Raw genomic sequence first — 20,827 nt, forward strand, 5'->3', positions numbered from 1 at the left:
ATCATAAACATTTCTTTTTTTTGAGCAAGTTTAGCCTGAGCTAACATCTGCTGCCAGTCCTCCTCTTTTTGCTGAGGAAGACTGGCCCTGAGCTAACATCCGTGCCCATCTTCCTCTACTTTACATGTGGGACGCCTCCCACAGCACGGCTTGCCATGTCTGTACCCGGGATCTGAACTGGAAAACCCCAGGCCACCGAAGCAGAACGTGTGAGCTTAACCGCTGCCCCACTGGGCCAGCCCTGTATCATGAACATTTTTTGTGATACTCATCATAAATATAACTTGAATTTGTATCGAACTTTAAAGTGTAAAAATTGCCTTATATCCATTGTCTTATTTTATTATCACAACAACCTCTGTGATAAGAGGGAGTGCTCCCATTTCAGAGAGCTGTCAAAGTGATTACGTGATGTGCTCAAGGTCATGCATACGGCAAGCAGGTAAAGGCAGCATTTCTGACCCCAAATCCCTTATTCATTTTAACTTACAATATTGTCTACTGATAATTATATAACTTTCCCCAAGTTAATGTAAATTATTTTTAATGAACAATTCTGCTATTTTTGGATCTGTGGGTTGTCCCCAGTTCTTCCCTGTTACTGGTAGTGTCTCACTGGACATCATATATAGGGCTTATTTTGCCTCATTTATTTCAAGGGGAAGAATTGAGATTTGTTTTAATATCTGCTTTTCAGCAGAGAGCCCAGTGGAATGCTTGAGGGACTGAGCTGTAAGTAGGGGGATGACAGGTGGCCTCTCCCTTGTTTAGAAGCTGCCTCCTCAGAGGCTGATCTAATTTCCAGAGTCATTTAATAGTTATATGTGGGGTTCCTGTTAGCGCCAGGCCCAGGGCCAGGTAGGTTCTGGGGACTTGGTGTTGAAATTGACAGAGTCCCTGCCCTCAAGATGCCAACAGTTGTGTGTTGGTCGGCGAGGGGACAGGTAAGCTGGCCGTGATACTGCACAATGAGAGTATAGCTGGGATGCCAGCTGGATGCTTGGGAGCCGGCCACCTTGGCTGGGAGCTCAGAGAAGAGGCTTAAAATGGAGGATAAGTAGGGAGTTGGCCAGGTGAAAAAGGGGAAGAGGAGGACAGTGGGAGGAGATGTCCTTTCAGGCAGGGGTGCAGCCTATGTGAAGGACAGGTGGTAAGATAGATTTGGTCAGATCATGAGGGCCCTGTGGGCCTGCTGGAGAGCATGGACTGTATCGTGAGGGCGTTGAAGAGCCTGAACAGGGGAGGAGTGTGATCAGAATTGCCTTTCAGAGAGAATAATTGAGCTGCAGCACAGAGAGTAAGTCAGATAGAGTAAGCGTGGAGGCAGGGGACACTGGTGCCCCCATCCAGGTGAGAGAGGATTGTGTCATTGTGGATGGGAAAAGGTTTACTGGTTCCAGAAACCAACAGAGGCAGAATTAATAGAACTCCATGTCTGCCTGTATATGGGAGATGAGAGAGAAGGAGGAAGCAAACCAAAGATGACATCCAGGGTTCTGGAATGGGTGTTTTGTCTTTTAGATATTTTCCATCTACTAATGTCCAGTAAAAGGATTATTGGGACAAAGGATATGAACCTTTGAAGACTCTTGATTTGATTTGAGGGTATTATAGTCTCAAAGAGGCAGTCAGTTTACAATACCGAAAAACGGGTGTTTGTGCAGGAGAGTAATTTGATAAAAATAGTGTATGATGATGGAAACTTGTAGGTCAGATTCAGAGAGCTCTGGATGGATGGCTGTGGTAGGAATCCAGGAAGGGGAGGGTATTACCCATATCGTCATGTTCTTCTCAATAGTTGATCATTTGTTCGTTCATTCAGAAATCAACTACTGAGTGCCTGCCATGTGCTAGGACTGCACTGAATGCCGTGAGGACATATTGAGGAGAAAGAATCATATTCTCTTGCTTAGAAAGGGTTCATGTATGTAGGAGGAGATCAAGATACACAGCAAAAACTTTAGTAAAAGGCAGGACACGATGAATGTAATAGTAATGGTGGGAATTTGAGGAGAAGAGATTAATTCTAGAAAGAGAATGGGAGGGTGGGGTAGAGGACAGAGTAGATTCAGACCAGGCTTCATTGAAGGGATATTGTTTGAGCTGGTTTTATTGACTGCAGGGGGAAGTGTCGGACAGGTGGGCGAGAACAGTCCAGGTGGAGAAGAGAGCCCAAACTTGGGGACACGATGCTCCCCTGTTTATTGTGAGATCTGTCCTTTGGGCTGTAGCTGATGCCCAGAGAAGGCAGAGCAGTGTATTTCTGCATCTAAAGCTGGATGAGTAATACAGGAGTTTTTAAAACCAGGAGTGTCTCAGGGATTGTCTGCCTCACAAAACAGTGCCCTAATTTTGGTTGTAGAGTGGAGCAAATGGAAATGGATTTCCAATTCTGAAACATGGGTTTCCCTCCGGGCTTTCCCTAGGGAGGGGTGGGGCATCTTGCCTGCTTATGCGCTCCTGGGCTTCCAGGACTGACCAGGTATCCTGGGGCTGTTTTCTGGCACAGTGCTCGCTAATTCCCCCTGGAAAGTACAAGCCACGCCTCAGGCCACCAGGAAGATGCTCCCAGACCAGTGGCTCATATAAAGTTCGACCTCATGGTACAATTCCTCTAAGACATTGTCTGTTATTTTATGAAAACCAAGTGAGATAATATCCATGGAAGAGCTTTGTTAATTGCTGGGTGGATGCTGTGTGTTCATTCATTCAGCTAATTCTTACTGAGGGTCTGCTACAATGTTCTAGGTGTTGAGGGTACAGCAATGCCCCTCCGCATGGTGTTTACTGGTACGTGGGGCAGTCAACAGATAAATGTAAAGCCTATCGTATCTTAAATGGTGATAACAGTTCTGGAGAAAAATGAACAGGGAAGGGGGATAGGGACTGTTGGGTTGTGATTTTGAATGGGGTCTCGGGGAAGGCCTCATTTGAGAAGGTAACATTTGAGAAGCAACCCCAAGGAGATGAGTAAGTGAGGGATATTGAGGGTGTTGGGGTATAAGTGTTCCAGGCAGAGGAAAAGTGAGTGCAAAGGCCCTGAGGGGGGAAGCTACCTGACATTTCTGAGGAACGACCAAAGTTCTCTGTGACTGCAGGGCAGTGAGTGAGTGGGGCGATGGTAGACATGAGGTTGAGACATCCTGAAGGGAGAGAGAGTGAGCAGTGCAGGATATATGGGCCGTGGGGACCACTGTCAGGACTTCGGCTTTTATCCTGAGAGGAAGCCATTAGAAGGCCTGTTTATTACAACTATGGTTCTTCTCGTCCCTGCTCTGGCCTCCTAGCCGCCCTGACCCAGATGGCCTGGGTTTGAATCCAGTTTTGACAACTCACTTTGTAATCTTGGGCAAGTTACTTAACTTTCTGTGCCTCTGTTTCCTTCTCTGGAAAACGAGGATAATGATAGTTCCTCCCTCACCCGTGAGAATTACATGGGGTCGTGCTTGTAACGGGCAGTGCCTGGCACATGGTAAATGCTGTGTAAGTGTTTAAAAATTTTTTTTAAATACTGCAGCCTGGGGACTCAAACAGGTATTTATGCATCAGTTCATAGCAGCATTATTCACACTGGCTAGGGGGAAACTTCTCAAGTATCCATCAACAGGTGAATGGATAAACAAAATGTGATATAAAATGGGTACAGCTACTATGGAAAACAGTAGAGAAGTTCCTCAAAAAATTAAAAATAGAACTACCATATGATCCAGCAATCCTGCTTCTGAGAATATATCCAAAGGAAACGAAAACTCTATATTGAAGAGATATATGCACCCCCATGGTCATTGCAGTATTATTTAAACTAGCCAAGACGCTGAAACAACCTAAGTGTGCGTAGACAGACGAATGGATAAAAAAGTGTGGTAGTATATATATACACACACAATGGAATATTATTCAGCCATAAAGGAAATCCTGCCACTTGCAACAACATGGATGGACCTTGAGGGTATTAAGCTAAGTGAAATCAGTCAAAATAAATACTGTATGACATCACTTATATATGGAATCTAAGAAAAGAAAACAAACTGAGAAAAAGAGATCAGATTTGTGGTTACCAGAGGCAGTGGGTGGAGGGAGGGGGAATGGGATGAAGGTGTTCAAAAGGCGCAAACTTCCAGTTATAAGATGAATAAGCGCTCAGATGTAATGTACAACATGATGTAACATGTAATGGACAACATGATGACTATAGCTAACACTGCTGTCTGATATGCAGGAAAGTTGCTAACAGAGTACATCCTAAGAGTTCTCAGCATAGGGAAAAAAAATTTCTTTGTATCTATATGAGATGATGGATATTAACTAAACTTATTGTGGTAATCATTTCACAATATATGTAAATGAAGCCATTATGCTGTATACCTTAAACTTATACAGTGCTATATGTCAATTATGTCTCAGTTAAACTGGAACAAATGTGGTATATATACACAATGGAATGTTATTCGTCCATGAAAAGGAATAAAATTCTGAAACATGCTACAACGTGGATGAATCTTGAAGACATGCTAAGTGAAGGGATCTAGACACAAAAGGAGAAATATTTTATGATTCCACTACTATGAGGTACCTGGAATAGGCAGCTTCCTGGAGAGAGAGGTAGATTAGAGGTTACTGGGGGCTGGGGATGGGAGAATGGAGTATCCTTGTTTCCTGGGTACTGTGAGTCCTTCCTGCACCTTTGTTTCCTTATCTGCAGGATGAGGGACATGAGTTCCATGATCCCTGGGGTCCCCTCCTGATCCAAAGTTCTGTGATCCCAGGACCTCCGGCCAAGGCTTCTGTCCTCAGTCCTCTATTTAGATCTGGGCTATTTAGCCATCCTACCCTTTGGTAGCCTCCCGGGGCCATATGCTTTCTGGTCTGGGGAACCGTGGCTCTCTTTGCTTGCCTGGAAGGCCTGAGCAGCTGAGAGCTCTGTTCTGTAAAGATGTGGGATTGTGTCCTAGTATCACCAGGAAGGGATTTAAGTTACTGTCTATAAATACATCATGCCTTTAAAAAACCATTTCCAAATCATATCACCAGCACTCATTTGTAGAGCTTTTGACTATAACTTTCCGAGAGATGTCCCTGTGAATTATTTTGCTGTAGCCTCTTTGTAGTTCTGTGAGCCAGCTGAGAGTTGGGAGACCTGCAGAGTGGCCCCAGCTTGGCCACTGGCCTTTGGGTCAGTCTCTTCCCCTCTCTGGGCATCAGTGGCCTTGTCTGGGGGTGGGGCTGAGAGTCTTTGGAGTCTTTTAGTGCCCATTTTGTTTCATTTCTGAGTGAAGTGGTTTGGATGATGAACGGCACTAAGGAACTGAAGCCAGCTTCCTATCACTGGGCGTGGTGTCTATGGGAAAGCCATATCCACAAGTCCCCGTGGAACATACACAAGGCTCTGCCCTGGGTAGTCCTAGGATGCAATGCCATCCTGCCTGTCTGCGGGTCACCTTTTAAGAGCGCAGAGTCCTCAGTCTGTACAAATACAGCATGGTCCGAGTCTAAGCTGTTTCATGGCATTAGTATTTAGGTGATGGAAGGAGCATCAACACATAACTCATCATCCTTCATGGCTGCTTGTACATCACTTAATTCATAAAAAATCCATGCATTCATATAAAATGGGGAGAATTATGCTATTTATCCTATAGGATAGTTATAAGAATTAAGTGAATTAATACAGGTAAGACTAAGAGTTAGGACAGTTTGGCATTTTGCCAGTGATTGCAATATGCAATCACTTAATAAATGATTGATGCTATTGTTTGCTGTTACTTAGCAGGATGGGATTGACAAGTTGCCATCTATAGACAGCTTTTCCATTAAAATAAACTTCTAGGTGGCATGTTTGTTATTTTAGTAGTTTCTAGGCATCGTAGTTGAAGTCCTAGATCTTTTAAAGCGAGTTTAGAAGTGTAAATACCTAGGTATAAATTGTATTCTATGAGTTTTCCAGGCGTCCTTGACCTTTCGTATCCTTGTCAGGTGAGACTGACTTTCACTCAGCCCTGGGGCCCTACGTGTCCAGAAGCTCCAGGCCAGCATCCTGCCTACTTCCTTCAACTTACACAGCTATTTCGGTCAAATACCCTTGACTGCTTCTTTGCAACTTTTCAGAGAGGGGGCGTTGTTTTCCCTCTTTATAAATCCTCACCTAGAGGTGACTTCTTTCTGACATTCAGATCCTTTCTCTCCTTTTCGCTGAGGGCAAATAATTACTTCCCTTTGTGACTCTTTTTTGAGGGGATTTTTACAGTTGGAGGAGAACAAGGTGACTACCTCTTGTGTAACAACAACTGATACTTTTGTGAGTATTAACCCTGTGTAAATGCATTTTCCCCCCTTATAGGTGAAGGAGTGAAGCTCAAAGAGGTTGGGTGACCTACTAGGGTCACAGAGGCAGGGCCTGTCCCCAAGCCTGACTCCCAATGTGGCTTTGGGTCTCCTCATGGTGACCTTTTTTTCTAACAAGAAGACAGTTTCTTTTCTCTATGGCTTCTCTTATTCCCAAAAGTTGGAGTTACTTATTATTTTAACCACACAGAATGGTGACTATCCTTATTTACTTCTGCCTTCCAGAAAGGACTCTATATTTATCAGAAGCCTCTTAAAGGCGCTGTAATTTTTCCTTAGAACATTCCTACAGAGATGATCCTCAATTGGCAGCAGAGCTCTGGGTATGTCAGTTGCTTCATGGAATGGAAGAGTCTAGAATGATTAGTGGTCCCATCACCGTTCACTGCTGAGGCTGCAAGGAGGAATAGTCCCTCAAGGGCTGTAAATCTATTTGTGAAGATGGGACAGAGTTAAACGCATAAACAATATTAAAGGCGAAACCCTCACCTTCCTTCTAGCTGGAAGGGGTCCTTTTTACGTCAAACCTAGCCATCCCTGAAGTATGGCCATGCTGTCTTCTGAGAGTCTTTTATTTCTCCGTGTCCCTTTCTCGATATCCCGTGTGTCAGTCACAACAAGAAGTGTCCTGGGGCTAAGCCCACCCCAATGGCCTGCTCCAGGGACCCAGCTTTGAATTCCTCTGTGGTCCCTCAGAAGTGTGCCCAGCAGCTTGCCTAGCTCTTGTCCTGGGGCTGCTCTGCCCTCCAGGGCATTTGTTTGCCCAACCCAGGGGAGCTAGTCCCTGAGCAGTGGGAATGCTTGGCACCGCACCAGTTCTCACAGACAACCCAGGTGTCTGGGCTACCGGCCTGCAATTTGCTAGGCCAGGCTCCCCAAATTCAGGGGAACCTTTCACACATCCCAAGTTGCTGCTTGTGCCTTCTCTCCTCACCACCCCAGTGGAGGCCTCAAGGCCATCCACAAATTCCTTGTCAGGAGCCCACGTATTTGGGGGCTTCTTATAGGTTCTAGGGGCTTCCACCTTCTTACTTGACACTGGGGTAGGGGTGAGAATGAGACTGAAGTGGATTATGTTTGCGAAGGGAGGGGGTGCATTGTTTAAGGCTAAATTAGACTGCATGGGGAATGATCTGTGCCTCTCCTCTGGGTTAAGCAGAGAGCATTATCACATGTGGTCAGGAGGCCCCAGCTGTGTCCTCACATGTTACTAGTTGAGATGATGCTTTCATAACGTCAGTGCTGTTTCATTCAAGAGCTCTGGCCTGGCAATGATAAGTGGATCATTGCCTTACTCAGGCCCCAGTGCCAAAAACTCCAGCAGACACTACCCTCATGAGAGTCACTGGGGTTTTCACCTATACCAGACCCTGACTTGCTGTCATCTCTGAGAATTTAAATCAAATTAGCCTAAAGCAAATTAAGGGCATGGCTAATTCTGTGTCAATGTCAGAGCTGCAGACACTTGATTTTATTGCTTCCTGCAGTCTGAGAGAAGGTACAGTCTAGGCTACTTGCATTCATTTCACTTCTCTGGAAGAAGAAAACCTGAATTTAGTATTCTAAGAAAGACAGAGACATGGCTTGAGAAAACCAGATTCTCTATTCTGTATCCTTTGGGTTTTGTTTGGCCAATGATAAAGGTTTCAATTTTCGGTGCCTCTAGAAAAAGAGCCTGATGATATAATATCACCACTGAATACACAGTTTGTTTCATGGTTTGAATTGTAAACAGAAGGAAAGTAGATGGTTTTGAGCAATATTTCTAAACTTCCTTCGTGATTGTTTTCTATGGAGACTGCAGGTATGCCTTTTGGATATGTTATTGGATTAAACAGATGGAAGGTTGCAAGCTGTCCCATTTCTGGTTAAAAGCTCCCCTTTTAAAACCACATCCTTTCCCTGAATATAGTCAACAGACCTGTTAAAAGAACTAGAAAAAAATTCCCTTTATGCACAGCCGCAGGACTTGTGCTAACTCAGTCTTTATCGTTGCAGCTAACTTGTGTTTCCTGCAGCGTCAGGGTCCCGTGCAGGCTGTGTTTTCTCTGTGGCCTGATTGTAGGCAACGTGAGGGCAGGGATTGCGTCTTCCTTGTTTTTGTATCACCGGCAACTCTTGGCCATGTCTTTCTGTACTAGATTTTCAGGAAATGATTGCTGAATTGAATTAACCAAGCCTAAAGTAAAATATTGATGAGATGGAAGGGAAGCAAATTATATTTAAGCTTCAGTGAGTAACTTCCCATAAGATATGGTAAGCCAATTTATTCCATTATGCAGCTGAAATGGATCTGCAGTTCTCAGAGCGGTGGGATCATCATGGAACATTTACTCTTGAAGTCATCTCTTTTAAAAACAACAAACAAACCAATCTCTGTTAATAAGGTAGTAAATCCTTATAACAGACCACAAGATTTACTACTGTCACAACTTCTCCTTGTGAGTAAGTCTCTGTAGGTTTCCATTCAACAAACATTTATTGAGCCTCTGCGAGGAGCTAGAACTCTAAAGATGGGAAATTAAAGGTAGAGTCTTTAGAGCAAGAAGTTAAGAGCACACACTTGGGAGGTGGTTGATCAGGTTCAAATTCCAGCTCTGCCACTTTCTACCTGTGTGATACTAGACAAAGGTTACTATCAGTTTCTTCATCTGTGAATTGGGTCTATAATATACCTCACAAGGTTATGAGGATTAAGTGCAATAATGCTTGTAATTATTATTCTCACTGCAAATATTCTTCTTGATCTCCAGGGCCTGTCAGCCTAATGTAAAGACCATGTGACATTCCTATCTCAGGACATTTTGTACTTGCTGATTCCAATCCCTCTGTCTGGACCGTGCTTCCCTTGGATACGGTCATGGTTCACACGCTCATCTCCCTGGAGCCTTTACTTAGATGCCAAGATCTCAGTCAAATTTTCTTTCACAACTCTGTTTAACACTGACCATCACCCTCTTCCTCCTGGCACTCCTTATTTCATCTTATTGTCTTATCACACACCATTTATTTTACTTATTTATTCCATCTATTGTCTATCTCTCCCAACTGAATGAATGTTCCACAAGGGTGAGGATTTTGATCTAGTTCGTCACTGGTCTATTATCAGCGCTGAAACCATGTGTGCCTCATGTTAGGTGCTCAGTAGGTATTTGTGGAAAGAATGAATCAAGGAGTCCTCAGGGCAGTCTAGCAGAGGGCATGTTGAACTCTGCCTGTGGGTGTCAGGGGAGGTGTCACAGAGAGATGGCTTGGTGTTGAATCTTAGACTAGCAGTGCTCGACCTTTCTCTGTTAAGACACTGTGTTAGTCAGGGTTCTGCAGAGAAACAGAACTAGCAGGATTTATCTATATCTATATATCTATATCTATATCTGTCACATGATTATGGAGGCTGAGATGTTCCATAATCCTCCATCTGCAAGCTGGAGAGCCAGGAAAGGTGGTGGTGTAATTTCTAGTCTGAGTGCAGAAGACCTATGTCCTAGCTTGAAAACAGTCAGGCAGAGAGAGCGAAGTCTCCCTTACCCCACTTTTTGTTCTATTTAGGCCTCTAGTGGATTAGATGAGGCCCACCCACATGGGAGGGCAATCTGCTTTGCAGAGTCTACTCATTTACATGTTAATGCCACTTCAGAAGCACCCTCACAGACACACCCAGAATAATGTTTAGCCAGATCTCTGGGTACCCTGTGTCCCAGTCAAGTTGACACATAAAATTAACCATCCTGGACACACATGGCGGGTTATGTTCCTGTGTGTGACATCTGATTCGCAGTTTCTAAGTAGCTACCATATCTACACTCCTTTCTCTACAGGTTAAGAAAGCAAATTGGCATTCAAATGAGAAAGTAATACTCTTATTGGGATAAGCTCAAATTCAGTCTAATATTTACTTTAAAAGGCAAACTCCTTATAAACTTGATACATTCACAATTTTAGTAATAAATATGTGACTTGTCCTATCACTGGGGTATTGAGAAATGTCTTTTAGGATGGATAGGGTTTGCCAGGCAGACAACCAGGGGAATAGTGTTTGAGGCAGAAGGAACAGCATATGTGAAGGCGTCAAGGCCCAATGTGATTGGGGAACCATAAATAATTTGATATGACTAAAGCAGAGGATTCCTGGGAGGGAAGCAGTGAGATATGAGGCTGTTGGAGACCAAATTATAAAGGACTTTGTTTGCTAAACTAATGGAATTTTATCTAGAAGACAACGGAAGCCATTGAATGGTTCTAAGCAGAGTGGTGTTGTATTTTTAAACTTATAGTTGATTATTTTCATAATTTAATATTTTAAAAATTTGGATTGAACAATAATTCACACAGTACAATATTCAAAAGGGTGTATGCAGTGAAGATCTCTCTCCCAGGAACAATCTGTGTTTCTAGTATCTTATGTATACTTGCAGAGATAAATGCATAGACAAGAAAATGTTTGTTTTCTGTTTTTACCCAAATGGCAGTGAAATTACACATAGGAATACTGATATGCCTGAACATCATCCTTCTGAAAAGAATATTCAGTTAAGACAGGTTTGCATCGTTAACTAAGGTGATGACACCTAGTTTTTCACTTGGGCGACTGTAGACCTGGGGCACATTCTCCAAGTTGGGGAATAGGAGGTGGGCTGAGGGTGAGACATGTCAAACTGAGGAACCAGTGGGGTATCCCAGTGACATGCCCATAAGCGTCTTAAAGTCAGGAGAAGTGTCTGGTTTGGAAAGATAGATTTACAGGTTATTGATGTATAGATGTTTGTTAAAGCCACATTAATGGATGCAGTGGCCTAGGAAAGGAGGTATATTGAGAAGAGAAAAAGGCCAAGAACATTCCACATTGTTGTAGTAGTCAGGATTCAAGTCTGGCTAATGTAAAGAGGAAAAGGTTATTAAAAGTACATTAGTTACCCACAGAATTTATGGAAAGCCCAGGAAAATGTCTGGAGGCTATACAGCCAGGAACAATGCCCAAAATCATATGGCAGAGCTGGTCCCATGAATATACCACTGCTGCTGCTACTGGACATGGATTTGCAATGTTATGCATCAGTGGACTCTGGGTACCAATTCCAGAACCACCTACTGCTGCCTCTGGGAACTGGATGATGCTGTCATGCTCTTGCAAAAGGGGTCCTGCACAGTTCCTCCATTAGACAGCAGTCAGTGACTGGGATGGGTGTCTCTGATGGGCAGATTCTAGGTCATATGCTTACCCTTCAGCTACAAGGGAGGTTGGAGAAAGAAGATTTGTGGTATCTTCAGCTTCTGGGGTGAGAGACAAGCTCTACTTTGCAAGGTGGTGATTCCCCCAACACAGGAAGACAATTTAGACACTGTGTGGCCATGAAGAATGTCAACTTCCATTACAGGAGTCAAGCGCTGAAGGTATAACAATTAGAAGGTAATTGGTGACTTTTGAGAAAGAAAATTCTGGAAAGTGTTGGGAATGGATATCTGATTGCAGTGGGTTGAGAAATGAGTGGGAAATGAGGAAATTGAACGATTGCTTGTACATTATGGTTTCAGGAAGGAACACTAGGAAGAGGAGGAGAGTTAATAGACCCAGAGAGGTACATAGGAGCTGAAACAGTAGTAAGATTATAGTCTAAGAGAAATTAGTCTGTGAAAGAGAGATCTGAGGACAAAGGAGGGAATAGAGAGGAGGGTGGATAGTTGATGGAATGGTATCCCTGAGCAAGTAGAGGAATGGGTTTCAGTGTAGTATGGAAGGATGGTGTAAATGCACTTGCTTGTATTTGTGGAGGTGAAATGTAGAGCAAGAGTGGATACTAATGGCCTCTACTTTCTGTGTGAGTGGGGAGATGATGTTGACTGAGAATGAGAAGGGCACAGGTCAGGTGGGATCTTGAAAGGAGTAGTGAAGATTTGGAATATCTGTGGATGGGGAGGGGAGAGAGTTGTTCAAGGAAGAGGAAAAGGATTGGTGAGAAGCATCGAGGGACTCAGCTAAGGATGGAAATGATAGCCCAGCCCCTGCTGTTGGAACTATGCAGTGCTGGGTTTGGCAGGACAAGTGTGGTGGGAGGACAAGGAGAGAGGTGGTTAGGGTGGTGGGGAGAGAGTACTTGAACTGATGTAACAGGGTCTAGTATGATGGGAAAGCAAGTGAAATCTGGAGAGAGTTGATGGTTGAAAGAAAAGATGAGGGTGGAGATATAACCAAAGAGTAGGTTGGATCGAGATAAAAGAGAGAAAAGGAGGCGTGGAAGTGTATAATCATTGTGTCAAATGCTAGTGGGTAGGATTCCAAAGATGGAACAACTTCCAATGATGACAAGGCCTAGGATATGGAGAAGAGGTGAAGGTCCCTGGGGATAAAGAGGCTGGAGTGTGGAATAATTTTTCCCTATGGATGTTAATGTTTCCTGTGCTGATAGCAGGAGATGAGCTGGAAAGCCAGGTGCAAAGATTTAAGGTATGAAAGGGAGGGGCCAAGTTGATAAATGGGATAATTAATGAAAGATAAGCCCAAGTTCTGACGTATTTGTAAACATTCAGTAGATGTTAGCTATCAATAATCAGATGGTAGTAATGAGGAGGTGGTATTGCTGGATGGCATGAATCTTAAAGGAGGGGAGTATTTTGGGGGGCAAGAGGGGGACACCAAACAGGTCTTGTTTGTAAGATGAATGTGTGGGGATTGGAAATTCCCTACACCTAACTCCAGGATGTAAGGGAGAGCATGAGGAAGAGCAGGGTGCTCCAGGAGAACCGATTTCAACTAAAGAAAGAAGGTGGTGGGAACAATGCATGAAGATGTTGAGGCTGGGAATTTCTCTGTGCACAAAGACAGGGTCCAGAGTACTCAGAGGGAAGCATGTGAAGGAGGCCTTTAGCTGGAGAAGGATGCAGGAGAAGAGTAATCATGAGTAAAGTGAGGTTGAAAGCAACAAAAAAAATAAAGTTTACCTGCAGAATTTGCTATGGATGCCATCATGTCACCACACAGACCTGGGAGCCTGGGGAATGAAACTATTCAAGAACCTGAAAGACTGAGTAGTTCTTTTCAATAACACATTGCCATCAATCTGTGACAATGTTATTTGCATGCATATGACAGAAAATAAGATGAGCAGAAAATGGGTGAATCTGGCTAGTTGAGAAGGCAAGTTATAGCCCAAATTAAGGGAATTATTTATTTAGTCTGGGTGAAAAGGTAAAACTTGATAGGTCACACACAAACATTGTCACTGTCCCTTCATCCATGTTGACTCAACTTGAAATTCTTGGTTCTTCCTAATTTCAAGGTTGTGTTAAAGAACTCTCTGGAACTATTTGGAATGTGAGATGGATTTTCTGATACAAGAAGTCCCCGGGGAAATGTGATTCTCCTACCATATGGTGCTGTCATGTTTTTAGCATACTAAAATTAAAGGAAAAAGTTTGGAGTATTCTGTTTTATTTATCGCCTCTCCTGAACTTCAGGCAAATAAGAAAAAATCCAAATTAATATCTTGAAATGCTTTTAAACAGCTAGAATTCCAGCTGCCAGTGCAATAAGAGGGAACTTATGCAAAACTGTGTAATAGAGTATCAGTGTAAACACAGAAAAATAGCACAGTGAGGAAATGCTTATTTTATATTGTTCCAGAGGCTTCTTAAAATGAGAAAGAATTCTCTAATAATCAAAACTCTTCAATTCAGTTTAGGAAATATTTGAGACCCTTTCTGAGAAGGTGCTGGCTGTAGACCCTGTGTAGATGTATTTGTTTTCTAGGGCTGTGTGACAAATTACCACAAGCTGAGTGGTTTAATACAACAAAACTTAATTCTTTCACATTCTGGGAGGCTAGACGTCTGAAATCAAGGTGCTGGCAGGGCCACGCTCTCTCTGAAGGCTCTAGGAGAGAATCTGTTCTGTGCCCTTCTTTTAGCTTCTGGTATTGCTGGTAGACCTTGGTGTTCCTTGGCTTGAAGACATGTCACTCCAGTCTCTGCATCAGTAGTCACATGGTGTTCTCTCTGTGTCTGTCTTAGTCTCCTCTTCTTACAAGCACACCGGTCATACTGGATTAAGGGCCCACCATACTCCAGTATGACCTCATCTTAACTAACCGAACCTGCAATGACTCTATTTCCAAGTAAGGTCACATCCGAAGGTTCTGGGAAAGACATGAATTTTTGGGGGGACACTACTCAACCCGATACAAGAGGCTTCTAAAATGAATAACAGATGGCTTCTGTCTTCAGGAAGGTATAGTTTCTGATATAGTTGGAGAAATGGCCACAGGAAACTATAATGCAAAGCAATGTGTTCAGTGGTAACGGATACAGAATACCGTGGACACGTGGAGGGGCAAGGATTGGTTGTGACTATGGGGTAGTCATGGAAGGCTTTAGGGTGGAGGTAGTGGCAGGCCTGAAGGATGGCTAGTATTGTAGTGTCATGCCTGAAGGATAACACCAGCTGGCAGAAACAGGGAAGCTGGGCATTCTGGGCTGAGGGACTAGTCTGAGCAGGCACAGACATGCAAGTGTGCTTCCACTGTCTGGGATGCTCAAGGTGTCTGGAGTGTATGGCTAGAGGATGGCACGGCCTTTGGGTAGTGGTTGCATGTGTTGGGGTGGCCACTGGGAAGGGCTGGAGAAGGGAGGAGGGATGAAGTGCAGATGGAGCGGAAGGGAGATAAGAAAGGTAATGGGCACCCAATCGTTCATCTCCATGAATGCCTGCCACAGAATGGGATCTTCGAGAGGTAGTGGCTAAGGGCAGAGTTCAAGGAGAGGCTGAATGACTGTTCCTTAAGGGAGCTCTGGATGACGTTGCTGGACTCAGGGCAGCAGGACTAGGTGATTTCTGTGCTCCTTCTCAGCTCTCAAGTTCTGTGACTATCAGGTAGATATGTCTTTTTGCTCACCATATTTTACCTCTCTCACTAGCTATTAAGCTTTGCTTCCTCCCTTCTTTCTCCCTATCAAGCATCTTCTACATGCCAGGCACTGAAGATGCCATCGTGAACAAGAAAACAAGGACAGCGTCATTTTAATCTCTTCCCTGTAGCATCAGCACAAGGAGGCCATGGGAGGTTCTCCATAAATGTTGCTTTGAATTGAATGAGTGATGAAAAATGACAAGGCAGTTTTTCCCTGGGTGAGAAGTTCTGCTTCAGAGTAGAGCTGCTTTGAGCGATGATTCCAGGAACCTCCTTATGAGGAGGTGGCGAGGAGGTGGCTGCTTACATGTGTTTGAATTCTGAGTCATCAAAAAGGCTCCTTTGTCTCCCAAAATACCTCCTTCATCCAGGCTGTGGGTGCATTTAATTCCACTATTGGAAGTTGAGTTAAAATGCAGATGCCCTATGAAGAGAGGATGTCCATTTAGCCTCACCAGTCTTTTGCACTTCAATATGAGGAATTTTCTCAGCCTTTTCTGCATGGCAAGTTTCTGAGAAAAGTGCACAGAGGGAAGAGGGACCCAGGGTAGGAGTACTGGACATGCCGAGGGTCAACTTTGTCAAAGTTAGCAGTTTGGATGACCTTATCTTGGGGATGTAGTCTTTTGGCCTAGAAAAATCTGTTATTATCCATTTGCTGGTGTACACTGGACAAGAAATGAATATTTCTATTGTTAAGTTTTATGGCTACAAAACTGTTGTTTGTTTTGTTTTTTAAAATGGCAATAAATCCCACCTCCCTTACCCTCACCCCAACAGAAGTAATTTGTGTGGCAACCTGATCTGTGGTCTTTACTGACAAGGCTATGCTACATATGGTTTGTGTGTTCATGTGACAGAAGGGCTCTATATTTGTCAGGGAAGGCTAATGATAGCTAATGCAACAAATATCTCCCAAAATATCAATGGCTTATTTTAGAGGGTTTTCTTCTTCTTTTTTTTAGCTGAGGAAGATTTGCTCTGAGCTAACATCTGTGCCAATTTTCCTCTATTTTATATATTTTTGCTGTCACCACAGCATGGCTGACAAGTGGTGGGGGTCCACACCCGGGATCCAAACCCGCAAACCCGGGCCACCAAAGTGAAGCATGCCAAACTTAACCACTAGGCCACTGGGCTGGTCCCCAGAGTTTTTTTTTTTTCATTCACGTCACAATACGCTCTGAGTTGATTGTGTGGGGAGAGGGCACTCCACATAGTCTTTCAGGGACCCAGGCTCTTTCCATCCGTACATCCATTATTTTCACCACGTGGCTTGGAGGTCACACTAGCCTCATCTGGAAGACACGTCAGGGGGAAGAGAAAGAACACTTACTTGGCTTGGGAGGGACACACATTTCACCTCACAATCCCTTGGCGAGAACTAGTCCCAGAGACCCACCTGGGTGGAAAGAGGCTGGGAAATGTAGTTTAGCTGTGTGCCTAGGAAGAGGAAGCAGCCTTGGTGAGTCTCTGACCCAGGCTTATCAGAAAGCATTTACACATTTTTCTTTTGTCTGTGACATACCTGACCCTTGGGGGTTGTCACTAAGGGCACAGGGGACAAGAGAGGATAGCAGTGACCTGGAAAATGTCCAGTGCTTAGAATAGTGAAAAGTTCCTCACTGTGCTTGGTGAAGGGCATCATCCTGTTGTTGGGTTTTTGCTATGTAGGGAGATTGAAGTCTTGATTCAGAGAAATGGCTCTATTTTGTTTGCTTATTTATTTGCTCTTTAATGGAAGTAGGAAAAGCTAATGGAAATCTCCCTTCCTTACATGTTGGCATCACTTTGGAATAGGAGTTTTGGGGTTTTGAATGGTATAGCTTCTGTAATATGTTTCCCTTCCCTTTGGAGATAAGAGTACATTATTTTTTGGAGAAGATTTACTGATCCTCTCGTCTACCTCCCTCAGTGTCTAGACAAGGAAACTGAGAGGTAAAAGAAATTGTCCAAATTCACGTAGCAAGTTAGTGGCTTATGTGGGTCTCAAACCCCGTTTTCCAGATTTCTCCGGTGGTGTTCCTTCCACCACCACACAGCTGTTCCCTAGAGCACTTCTATTTGGAGAATCGACCTGTCCTGGTGGGATTGGCAGACACCAGCTGCAAGGGAGCAGGCTTGACCAGGTGAAATAGGAAGGTTCCTTCTAGCTCTGAGAGTCCTGGACTGACGGTGTTCAAGTACATGGTGTCTGTGTAATCCCTGGCCTGACAGAAGTGATGGAGCTATCCAAGAATTTGTGACTTTACTGAGAAAACAGAATCTCAATTCTTCATTCTTCTCACTTGTTTCTTTCATTTTTATCTTTTTTTAAAACTATGTTTGTTTTTTAAATATAATTTTTCTAATGGTTAAAGTAAAACTTTAACTATAGAAATTAAGTAAATATATACAAATGTAACAAAATATGTACGAATATAACAAAAAGTTGCCTGTAATGCCGTAACTTGACAATGCAGTGATAACTACTGCTGTTACTGTTTTACGTCTTTCCGTGTGTTTCCTGACCACTTTTCAACACATAAATATTTGTATAGTTATGCACAATATAATTAGAATGAAATATTATATAATATGAAATAAATATTCTGCAACTCTGAAATATTTCATATTACCTAATATGAAATATTGCAAAACCCTTAAAAATTGTTTTAAAATAAGTCATGATATAGAAAAATGCTCATATATATTTGTGTACTTATGCACAATATAATTAGAATAAAATTCTAATTTTATTTGTCTTCTTTGTTTCCTTATTTGCTTTTTAATGAAAGTAGGAAAAAGCTAATGGAAATCTCTCTGCCATACACCTGGGAATAAAATTCTAATTATATTGTGCATAGGTATACAAATATATATGAGCATTTCTCCACATCATGACTTATTTTAAAACAATTTTTTAAGGGTTGCGTAATATTGCATCTTGGAGTATTGCTATGGAAATGCGCTATGCTGAAGGCAACAGCTTGGGCGAGGAGGAGGGAAGAAGTTGTGTCTTTGATTCTTGGCCCTGATGCTGTGCTTCTCTTCTCCCAGGGCATCAGCAGCCTGTTCAGTTCTCTGAAAGTTGTCCGGCTGCTTCGTCTGGGACGAGTAGCCCGTAAGCTGGACCACTACATTGAATATGGAGCTGCCGTCCTGGTCCTGCTGGTGTGTGTGTTTGGACTGGCTGCTCATTGGATGGCCTGCATTTGGTACAGCATCGGGGACTATGAGATCTTCGACGAGGACACCAAGACCATCCGCAACAATAGCTGGCTTTACCAATTGGCAATGGACATTGGCACCCCTTACCAGTTTAATGGGTCCGGCTCAGGGAAGTGGGAAGGTGGTCCCAGCAAGAATTCTGTCTATATCTCCTCGTTGTATTTCACCATGACCAGCCTCACCAGCGTGGGCTTTGGGAACATTGCCCCGTCCACAGACATCGAGAAGATCTTTGCAGTGGCCATAATGATGATTGGCTGTAAGTATGGCAGTTGCTTGGGTGGGGTGGGGCAGGGCAAATACGGTTTGGCCATCCCTTCTATTAGCTGAAAATAGGGCAATGGCTACAGTGCCAGCAGGGTCAGAGTGTAATAAATTAAAATACAGGAGGGATTTATTTTTAAAGACTATTTTTATAGTTTTCCTGATAATTAAAGCAGTACAAGTTTACTGCAAAGAAATTTAGAAAATACAAAAGAACACAAAGTAGAAAATAAAGACCAATCATAATTCTACCTCTCAGAAATAGCTACTGTTACCTTTTGGTCTCTGCTTTACAGATTATTTTCTATCCATTTCTGAACACATAGGTATAGATATTTATAAAGTTAAAATGAAATCATGCTATACATACAACTTGGTAAACTGCTTGTTCATAGAGCAGTGAATTGTGGAAATCTCTCCATGTCCATTTAAACAGAGCTCTAGATCTGCGTGCTCCAATATGGTACCAGAAAAAGAAGGTATGAAAAAAGAATTTGAAGTATCTCATTAATTATCTTTTATGTTGATTCTATCTATGTTGAATTGATAATATTTTTGATATAATGGGTTAAATAAAATATCCTATTATAATTAGTTTCATGTTTCTTTTGCTTTTTTGATGCTCCTAGGAAAATTTTCAATCTTGTTCCTATTGGACAGCGCTGATCTAGATCGTTTTTCATATTTGCTTGATGGTTGAGAAACTTTTCAAATTCCCCCCAAAAAATCCCCCAGAAATAAACAGCCTCTTGTTCAGTTGAGAAGTAATGGGTTATAGGATTACCTTGACTGGACTGAAGTAAAACGACCCTTGTTCTGGAGGAAGATACTTAAATCTCCATCACTTACCCGTTGACCATCGTGTGGCTGTTGTGTTGCTACGTCTGGAAACAACAATGAACTCCCTTCACTAAAGGGAGTCTTAGAGTGGTGTAGACCTTACTGAGCTGGGAAAGCACATGAACTTAAGTGCATTGGACTCACGTGAACCTGCCAAGTGCACCCTGTTGGCGCTTCAATGACAAGTTGTGACATGGGAGAGGACAGTCCTCTGGTCTGGTAAAGCATCTGGTTGGACAGGGGTCTGGTCATCCATGATGAAGTTGGGCTCTGGTTCCAGTAGGCAGAAACCATTTTGTTTGTTGTGCTCCTTTAGGGTGGAGTTGACGCATTAATTTTCACACCTAGCAGAGAATTCTAAGACCAGGGAAACCTGAGGCTTCAATTTGTGTTGCTTTGTCCAAACCACCAAAAGTCCAATGTCCTGCTCAGCCAGTGGATTTTGTTACCCTAAGTTGTCGTTTTGCTGCTTGCCTCCTCCTTTTTCATGGCCACCTCATCATGTCTGATGCAGTCCTTTCATAAAAGCCCTCTGCAGGCGTAGAACTTCCTTCTGAATATTTACCGAATGTGTCTAAGGGGGCAATTGATTTGTGGGAAGTGTGTGCTGATGGCACTTTGGGTTTGCTCCTTACTTTAAAAAGGGTTTTAATCTAGATGATTGCCTGACCATGGGAAGCAGCATTAAGTATCTGTGGGTGGCTAATTGCTTTAGCTTAATTAGAACTTGTGGTGTTTTCTCTTGTCGTGTAAAAGAATTTAAGACCTTTGCTATTCTAGAACGATTTCAACAATGTCAACTGTTTCAAGCTTAACAGCACCAGTTTTCTAGGCAGTGCTGTTTTGTGAGCCTTGGGGTACTGGGAAAATAACCAGATGCTTCTGTGTCTTAGAGGGAGAGATGAGACACTGTCAGTTGAAATACTGCATTATATCTATTACAGAAAATTTGCTAACAGTGGTCAGTTAGAAAATGGGCTCCATTTCATGGGCTCCCCAAAGGCTTTCAAATACCAGGAGACATTCTCGCAACTTTTTACCTGGAAGAAAAGAAAAAACGAAATAGTTCTGGTGGCAATATAATAAGCATAAGCAGTTTATTTTTGCAAAACTATTCTTCTGCGGAAAGCGTAATTTCTTGGGTATAGTCTCCTAGGAAAACCTCAATTGTTATCACCTCTTTTCTCTCCCCACCTTCTCAGAACTTGTGATGTTTCCATTTCTTTTTTAAAAAAGTGTAATACACAGGCTGTCCCCTCTGCATTATGCAG

At 43.0% G+C, this 20,827-nt stretch overlaps 1 protein-coding gene across 5 annotated transcripts in view; it reads left to right on the plus strand.

The window, feature by feature from the left end:
* KCNH1 (potassium voltage-gated channel subfamily H member 1) overlaps positions 1-20,827 on the plus strand; it is a 362,772-nt gene that overhangs the window by 121,238 nt on the left and 220,707 nt on the right. For all 5 annotated transcript variants that reach the window (XM_070591289.1, XM_070591293.1, XM_070591290.1 and 2 more), the window contains exon 7: positions 18,282-18,711. In XM_070591289.1, the coding sequence (XP_070447390.1) occupies positions 18,282-18,711 (430 nt within the window). The remainder of the gene's footprint in view (positions 1-18,281; positions 18,712-20,827) is intronic.

This window comes from Equus przewalskii, chromosome 23, assembly GCF_037783145.1.
Source record: "Equus przewalskii isolate Varuska chromosome 23, EquPr2, whole genome shotgun sequence".
In the NCBI taxonomy this organism is placed as follows: Eukaryota; Metazoa; Chordata; class Mammalia; order Perissodactyla; family Equidae; genus Equus; species Equus przewalskii.